General features: G+C 36.3%; 1 protein-coding gene across 1 annotated transcript; it reads left to right on the top strand.

Annotated features, from left to right (window-relative positions):
• Positions 1–875: 875 nt before the first annotated feature.
• LOC112457330 (aminopeptidase N) lies at positions 876–9,207 on the top strand. The gene is given in 16 exon segments (XM_025020311.1): positions 876–1,117; positions 1,595–1,699; positions 1,789–2,048; positions 2,368–2,562; positions 2,821–2,961; positions 3,132–3,467; positions 3,545–3,695; positions 3,885–4,011; positions 4,278–4,368; positions 4,649–4,832; positions 5,917–6,127; positions 6,401–6,678; positions 7,145–7,344; positions 8,309–8,435; positions 8,437–8,489; positions 8,898–9,207. Coding segments are annotated over 15 exon segments (2,748 nt in total). The 5' UTR covers positions 876–1,117; positions 1,595–1,615.
• The last annotated feature ends 168 nt before the right edge of the window (positions 9,208–9,375 follow it).

The raw sequence follows: 9,375 nt of genomic DNA, 5'->3' as shown, positions 1-9,375 counted from the left end.
TATTTGGAAAACGAACCCTCACACGAAGCCTACGAAAAAAAAATTATTCTATTATAATTTCGATTATTTTGGAACGAGGAATCACCTTAGTCTCGGTTGTACTACGAATTACCATCCACCCTGTATAAATATTTATCTTTTTATAATCCTTTTTAATTAGAACATATTTTTTAATTTTTGCTCCGATTTCAAGTACATATAGATGTCTCCCAAATTTCATTGTCAATATTCTTCTAAAATATATAAGATATCATACAGATGACATTGTCAAATTCGTATAGCCGTCGCGTCCTCGATTATAGCTTCGAACTAACCCAGTTATTGCGCGAGAATCCCAGCGAGAGAAGAACTAGCGAACAAAAACACTCCATCAAGTTCAATTAAGGCGATATGGTATCGTAGTCCAAGTGCACATTGGGCTTGGTCCGGGGTCGGTACCAGGAGCAGGCACGCAGATCGACGGCACGTGTCATCGGCGATGACGACGTAATACAGACAAGTACGCACGCTGGCACGGAGTGAGTCCAAAGGGGAGCACAATGGCGCCAAGGTCCTTGCAACAAGCGATGCTCGAGACGCACTTTGTTCCCCCATTTGATGGTCGACACCGTTGACCGCAGATTGGCCGTTGACGTCGTCGTCTCTCTTCGTCGCATCCGGATTGACTCCGGCGCGATTAGGCTCCCCTTCAGCAACACGACGGCCGCGATCGTCAAATTGAATAATGGATGGACGATCCCCCCGGCCGATTTGCCCTAAGTGGATCTGAATCCGATTCTCGAGGTGTTACATCACGCGGGACTGGCACCCGGTGCGTTTTTCCGCGCGTTTCCGCCGCTTTTTGGCGCACCAAGCCGCGCGAACGTGGAACCACCCAGGCAACAGTTCGCCCGCGGCCACGCTATCACGCGGTCGTTCCAGAAATCCTCCCGAACTCGTCTCTTCCCAGAGGAAGTCGCCTCTTTTTAAAGGGGTATCAAGGTCAACCGGCGCGGCGCGGTGCAGCGGTACCGCGGTGATATCCGTGTAAGCTCTTGGTAAACCGCGATCGCGCGCCGCTGACAGATCGTCCTCTGCGTCCCTCAGGCGTGCACGCCTGCCGCGAGGATAACACGCCGTAAGCACCCGGAATCGATTAAGCCGCGATTCTCCATAACGCGAAGTAAATCCTTTCTACGAAGTGTCAGAATACTCCATTCATGGAAGCAGTACAAAATTTTATTAAGATTATACAATCGAGAAGTGCAAGGCTAATTTGATCCACCTTTTTAGATCTTTGAAAAAATTTAATTTTCTCCAAGTTTTTAAGAAAGGATTATTACACTCTTCAATTAGCACAATGTTACTTTATTTTATCTCTGATTTATTTTAATTACGTTAATTTAGCGACGCGACGATGAAATTAAAAATTAAAAATTTATAATTTATTCTTCTGAGCTTAATATATTAATTTTATCGAGTTCTTAAAAAGATAAGAAATCTTGACTGTTGTGGCACCGAATTTTTTACTTGACTCCAAACTGCTTCCTACCGAATTAACTAAGCAAGTAAACGTTTAAATAATTTTACATTGAATACCAACTACAATATTCAGGTTCACTCTGTGCCATTCACCATGATGTGGACAACGTTGCTGTCGGGACTCGTTCTACTGTCGGCGATATCGCCCGGTCTTCCTCGAAGCATTAGTGATACCGAAGTATAGTGTCAACAAATTAAAAAAAAAATCTACCGTAATCACGGTAATCCAACTGTCGGATATAAAAAAAATTGCTCGTTTGATCGCAGGGCCGATGGAAGCGCAGTATCGATCTGAACGATATCTACTACACAAAAATGCGTCAGTATAGATTACCTAATGAAGTTAGGCCGACCAGTTACCACGTGGATATCAAAATACCCTTCATCGAGAGCAATCAGTTTAACGGTCGTGTCAAGATCAATTTCACCGCGTACGATATCAGCGACAGGATAACATTGAACATCCATCCGAATCTTGAGATTTCATTAGTCACCATCAGACTAATCAAATCACCGACTGATGAAGCGTAAGCAGATGAAATAATTAAACTAACACATAATTAAACTAACACAAAAATTTCGTAGTTTAAATATAAAATGCTATTTAGTGATTTAACTTTTTGAGGAAAGTGTACGCATTTTTACAGCAGCAATTCTTATAATTTCTAATAATTCTAATAATTTCTCTCAACTAGAATTCTAGTAATTATTGTTACTAATTGCATTCTCATATAATGATAATAGCAGAACTCAAATACATTTCCTTATAATTTGTTTGTTTATAACAATGAACTTCGAAATCCTAATAAAATCTCGCATTCTGTCAATGTTTGACATGTGACACAGGACGCCAGATGAGTACTTTAATATCGCAAGGACCGAGCGGCAGAGTAAGAAATCTTGGTACATTATTCATCTGGAACAAATGCTGAAGGAAGGAACTTCCTGCGAAGTCGACATCACGTATCTTGGGAATCTTACACTTAACGAGACTACTGGCCTATATAAAAGCGCGTACTTGGATTCCGACGGTCGAAAACAGTAAGTACAGTAACAATTTTTTTATTAAATTTCAAGATTAAACTTGAAAATTATATACAATCAACAGACGACGGCGTGCTTCGAATTTTTCACCAAATAACAGCATGTAATTCATAATTTACAAAAATTTAAAGACGTTTGTATGGTAATAGAACATTTTTTTGAAAAGAATATAAAAAGATTTTTTGTAAATAACGGAATAACGCAGTGAGAATGACAATGAAGTTTACGTTACTTATCTTTCTTCTCATTTTTCAGCCCCTTCATCGCCACTTACTTACAGTTAGACAACGCGCAGAAGATGTTCCCCTGCATGGACGAGCCACCCTATAAATCAACTTTCAAGCTGACTGTATCGTATCCTAAAGGCTTAACGGCACTCACGAACACGCCGGTAATGTACGTATACCGAAGACATTAATATCGAACTTTTTCACTCCCATTACGCCGGGCTGCATCGATTTCCAAGTGTAAAAAAAATATTACTTGTTTTATAAATTGTTAACTTCAGTTTTGGATCCAGTTTACTGATAATTAAATATTACTTTTAATTTTTGTCTTCTTTTAAGTTCTCGACACGAGTCGTCCGACAAGATCGAGGAAGAGTTCGCGGAGACACCTCGAATGTCGACGAATCAATTCGCCCTCATGATCTCGGATCTGCAAAACATCGAGCCGACAAATGAAGTTAACGAGATGGATGGAATGAAGCTGCAGGTGAAGGTTTGGGGCCGTAAAGAATTCATGGAGTCGCTGGTTAATGTTCCCAACAAAGTTGTAAAAATTGTGAATTATTTACAAGATTACTTCAACAGCTCCATCGGCTTACCGAAATTGGACGTAATGGCGATTCCGCTTTACAGCATTTCCAAAGCTTCCGACAATTGGGGTCTCATGTTCTTCAAGTATATACAATTCTAATACAAGGATAATTCTATACCTCCGCGAAGTGGCATGTATAAAATAAAATATCCTCTTTCAGAGAAAGTGAACTCAGCAGCTCTCTGATCTGGACCACTACGTACGAGCTTCTCTACCAATGGATCGGTCAATCCGTTACACCGTACCAGCGAAACGACGCGCCGATTAACAAAGCTCTTAACTCGTTCTTGGCATCCATGGCGACAATCGATGTAAGTCTGCGATTTTATTTTTAATTGTATAGTGATGTCTTTTTTTTTACGATTGTAAATATATTAAAGAAGCAGTTTCGTAATTATTATAAAATATTGTTATATTATAAACTCTGTGTTTGTTACATTTTTATAATAAAAATCGCGATATCGTTAATTCCAGAGAAACTAATTATGTATTTTGAACAGCTCAATCCAAACGAGACGCAAGGAAAATGGCCGATGACGATGTTGTATCCTCTATATTACGAATTTGCGCAAACGGCACCTTTCTCAAGAGTGGCTGGCATCAGGCAAGAAGCAACATGGACAAAAGGTAATTAAAATAAATTACAATAATTAAGTACTTTTATAAAACGATGAAAAGTATATTATAATTTATATATTACTCACGAAGCTAACATTCGAGGAAAAAGTTTGCATCACAATATAAAAAGAAAATTTAATTATAAACAGAAATAACAATATAAAAAAGAAAATAATTACTGACAAATAATTGTGTATTTAATTCAAGTAAAATTAAAATCTTGGGTGATTATATAAATTAATGAAACTAATTATTTCACCTTTTGAATTTTACAGCCGAGTTGGTTTTCCGAATGCTTAATTACACTCTTGGGCGCGACTTGTTCCAGAGGAGTTTGAGAAATTTCTTCCATCAGCAATCGAAAGAGTAGTAATTGCCTCCATCAATTAGTTGGGAAGCAGATTCTACAATTAGATTCGACAATTTAGCGTTTTTACATAAAACCAAACTTCCGCCTTTCCATAATACAGAAGTAAATTAAGTTTTTAAGTTTTTATCGAAGTTTGCGTAAGCAATTGAGAATTGTTCAAAGCAATTGAGATTTTTTTCAAGTTATTTTTGTTACGCACTGCTTCCCGACTATTTTTCTTCACAACAAATCGTTCGCAGACTCTATATATCTCGAAATATCGCCTTTCATGTTTAGAGATCACAGAACCTTTTTCGCCAATGATATCTTCACTTATCTGAACGACGTGGCGAACGAGACGAACAATCTGCCACCAGGTCTGACCATCAACGGCATCGCCGCTTCGTGGATCAATCGGGACAGAGTGCCGTTGGTCACGGTCATTCGCGATTACGAAACTGGAAAAATTAATCTTACTCAGGTAAGCTGGACTCAGGTAAAGCGTTATTTCCTGCAAGGACGCGCGACGCGGGAAGGCAGACGCGATTTTCGCACAGATAAAGCAACGAAGATGGCCACGTATATGCTATTTACTCGCGGTTGAAGCATTCCTCTCGTCAACGGAAGTTACATTTGTTTCAATGGCGAGAATTAACAAAGAGTAATGCGAGATCAGTAATACTGATTCTATTATGCTGAATGCCTTTATTGAATAAAATTGAGGAAGAAATTATTAAATACTTCATTACTTATTTAAGAAATTTAAAAGTAAAATGCGTATATGCTAGAATAAATAAAGATGTAATTTTGATAAAAACATTAACGTATATTTTACTTTAAATAATAATATAAAATATTATTACATGATTATGCGCAACTATTAAGTTAATTGTAAAATGCACTGTTTTTTTATCCAAAACAAAATATGTTGTTTTTCGCAGAAGAAATATGAGCGTTAATAAGCTTGGTCATAAAGAAATAATGCTTGTTAACTGATTACATTAACAAGCATGTTTAATCTCCGAAGCGTCACGCGTTACAATAATCGCATCGTTTCAAAGCAATAGTAAAATCAAGGACTAATGAGTTTAATTGCGTTACATACGTGTGTTGCGCAATACTTGCAGACGCCTCGCTTCTATAGAAACACATAAATTAGTTAGAAGAAGTCGTAATTTCCATGTAATTTGCGTAACGAAATTTGTTCAACAAAAATATAAAATATATAACAGATTTAATTTGCGAATGCTCGTGAAATTCGCCCATTGGTAGACTTTTATATTTTTGGATTATTATTATATTATTAAATTGTTGGTTATCCAGTATATTATAAAATTCTTATCTGGTACATATTAAATTAAAAAATTTTTAGATTATCTTATTTTAAATTTATTAAATATTTTGTCACTTTATTTTACACATAATTATTTACATAAATACTTATGGTAGATAAAAAGACAATAATATGTAAAAATTTTAATTTAAATTTTTCCTAAAAAATAAAATTTAAAAAAATTCTTATTGTGTGTATATCCTTTTTCATAATATCTTGTTCGCGTTTCTAGAAAGTCTATCTGAGAGATATACCTCCGCAATCGACGGCCAAAGTGTCATATCAGTGGGACATCCCGATCGTGATGCAGGCACAAGATAAATTAAACTTTAACAATACCAAACCGACTGTATGGCTGAAAAAAGAAACCGTACCGAAGAATTTCACTATCACAGACATCACCAACAAAAATAATTTTATTATTGTCAATCCCGAAGAAATAGGTAGGTGGATATTTTTTATAATTTTTTTAACGGCAAATTGCAACATTAATGGTATTGATTAAAACAATGATTTCTGTTTCGATATATTTCATTTTACATTTTTATATAACAATTGCCATTTAATTTCTCTGATATATCCTATAAATGTTGCAGCTTTAAATATTTGAGAAAAATTTATCATAGATTAAATCAAGATATTTACAGATATCGTATGTAGCGAAAACGCAAAAAATTATCTTTTTTTTTTTAACAATTAGTAATATTTCTTCGCAGGAATGTTCCCGGTGAATTACGACTCGTGCAACTGGAAGATGTTGTCGCAATATCTGCGAGGGCCAAATCGCGAAAAGATACCTCCATTAACCAGGGCGAAGCTTCTGCACGACGCGTGGAACTTGGCGTACGCCGGCGAGCTGTGCTTCGGCATCGCGATGAACATGACTCTCTTCCTCAAGGAAGAAAAGAACCACGTGGTTTGGGAACCGGTATTCACAATGATTCATCATGTCGGTCGGCGGATCGAGGGCTTGGACGTATATTTGAAATTCGAGGTGAGAAAAAACGTTATTTTTTACTGATTCAATAAAGTAATAAATATTCAATACCAACGTTAAGTGGCAAAATAGAGTAGGTGTAGATAGTATCCAATGTTAACGTTAGCAGAATTCGCAGTAGACACAATCGGTGTTGACAGTATCGAACGTTTATATATTAAATCATTTAAAGGATAACATTCACATGAAATATCGATCACCCGAAATTACACGTAGCACCATATTTCGCACAATATCTATACTAGTAAACTCAGTAAATGTTAACTAGCACATGTATACACATTTGCTTTATTAACTTTAATTAGTCTCCTTTCTTCTTCTTTTCCTATTTTTTTTATTATTATGTTTTAAAATTTATTATTTCATATATATATCCAGAGTTTCCGACTTATTCAATTTATTCACTAAAAGTATCACATTTTGTGCCTTGCTAAGTAATTAAATAAAATATACTTAATTTCAGGCGTACATTCGAAACTTATTGAAGCCTCTCTACTTGCAACTTGGAGATAATCCAAAACCTAATGAACCTTCCTGGAGAACTCACATGCGCGGTCTTATGCAGAACTTCCTTTGCCGTGCTGGATACGAACCTTGCGTTAAGGAAGCCAGGGATCAATTCAAAAAATGGTTGACCGACGAGGAGCCGGATAAAGGAAACCCGTCAGTGTCCAAAATCGTCAAAAAGCGAATTATGATTCGAACAATTAACCCTAGGTACACACTGGGGTCTCCGGGACCCCAGTTAAATTTTGAAACTCTACCATTGGTAGAATAAATAAATAGGGGGAAGAGGGGGTAGAATCGCCTTGTAAAAAAAATTTGAAGTCTCTTCAATAGCTAGCAACTGCCAAAACAATCAGTTATTTGTTGGTTCTGCAATAATTAACACCTAAAGTAAATCTGTTTTGATTCTCATCGAACTTTGTTGTGCACTCAATGCACTAAACAGATGACGTAATCTATGTAAATGATTAATTTTTTTATATTTTGTATTTTTATTTTTTTTATAAGCAAATATGTGCATTATAAGTCATTAAATTTGTATTTTTTTAACAAAGATTTTAACTTTTATACCGCAAAACCGTTATAAAATAGAAATTTGAAAATTTGTTATTTTTAGAGCCTTGTAATTTTGATGATAATATTCCAGTATTTAAGCGGCAAATTGTTTTTTTTTTTTTTTACTTTGAAATGTGCTCTTTCAAAATCTGCAAAGTTTTCTTGATTATCTCCATTAGCAAAAAAGATATGAATTTTTTAAGCAATTAGAGTAAAATGACGTTTTCTCTACACTTAGTGGTTACAATTTTTCACAGGTGTTTATTAGTACTTATTATAATTTTAGGCTTATTCTGAAAAATACGATCATTTTCTCAAAAGTTCTAATGAAAAATGTAGCGGGAGTTTTCCAGACCCCAGTGTGTCATCTACGTATGCGAAAAATAAATGTGTATACCTAGGGTTAATTAATTTAATTACTCGAGAAATTTACTATATGCATACTCAACCATTTCAGTTCACGTAGTTTAATTAAAGTGTTTTAAATATACTTGTTAAAAAAATCTCACGTTTTATCGATAACGGAAAGCATTATAAACGAACTCATAAGAATGACACTTTGCAGGGTCGCCAATAAATTCCTCTGCCCCGTGTTCAAATGGGGCACCGACGAGGAATGGGAGTTCGGACTGCAGCACGTCATAAGTTTCCCAAAGACCAGTCTAGCTAGGAAGCCAAACGAGCGCACCTATATACCTACTGAAGACCCTCGCCGGGTGTCCGAAGGATGCAAACAAGATCGAAAGGTCGGTATAGTATCACAAAATTTACGGTATTCAAAATATACAGAGCTTTCAGCTTTAAATAAATCCTCTTTCTCATAGCATACAATCAAACAAGTCGTTAAATGCAATTTTCTCGAAGTTCTCGAGGACTATTTTCTTCGTCGTTCCCGGCGAGCTTAGTTAAATGATCCATTTTACTTAAACAGAGCTCGCGCCGTTTAAGTAAAATGGATCACTTAAAAGTTCGAATACGTACGCTATTTGAATAAGAAAAAATTAAACGCAAGTGTTTGTCTTGTTAATGCAAATTAAATTTGTTCGACTATATTCTTCGTAAGACAGACGAGATAATTTCCTTGAGCAAATGAATAAATACGTTAATGATAAATAAATATTAATATCGCTTCGGTTTCGCGTCCGCCGCATCAGACTGCTGCAAGTATCCGTGCTGGACCGGAATGAGAATTTCACGGACGCGGACATCCACCTGATCTTCAGTATGATGACCGGCAGCGCGACCGGCTACAAAACCCTGTTCAACTTCCTGCTCGAGCATTGGTACACCGTGATGGAGCAATTCGGGAACAAGACCTTCCTCTGGGACGGCATCATCAATTTCGCCACGTCGTCGTTCAACACGCAGGAGGGCTACGATATGGTGACCAAGTTCTATATCGATCACAAAGACGAATTCGAATCATATCTAAAATGTAATAAAGATTATAATTTTTCGTCTTGATCTATCTTGATTTTTTTCCCGAAATCCTCATTCTTATGGAAAAAGTTACTGTAGTTGCGAAAAAAGCACACAAAACTTTAGCAATTAACTCTGTAATATTTACTATAGTTTCGTGTACTTTTTTTCAAAACTACAGTAGTCTTTCCGTAGTAATTTTAATTTTCCGTA

This window comes from Temnothorax curvispinosus, unplaced genomic scaffold (genome assembly GCF_003070985.1).
Source record: "Temnothorax curvispinosus isolate PA1 unplaced genomic scaffold, ASM307098v1 QBEX01007734.1, whole genome shotgun sequence".
In the NCBI taxonomy this organism is placed as follows: Eukaryota; Metazoa; Arthropoda; class Insecta; order Hymenoptera; family Formicidae; genus Temnothorax; species Temnothorax curvispinosus.
This window is presented reverse-complemented; position numbering and strand designations above follow the sequence as displayed.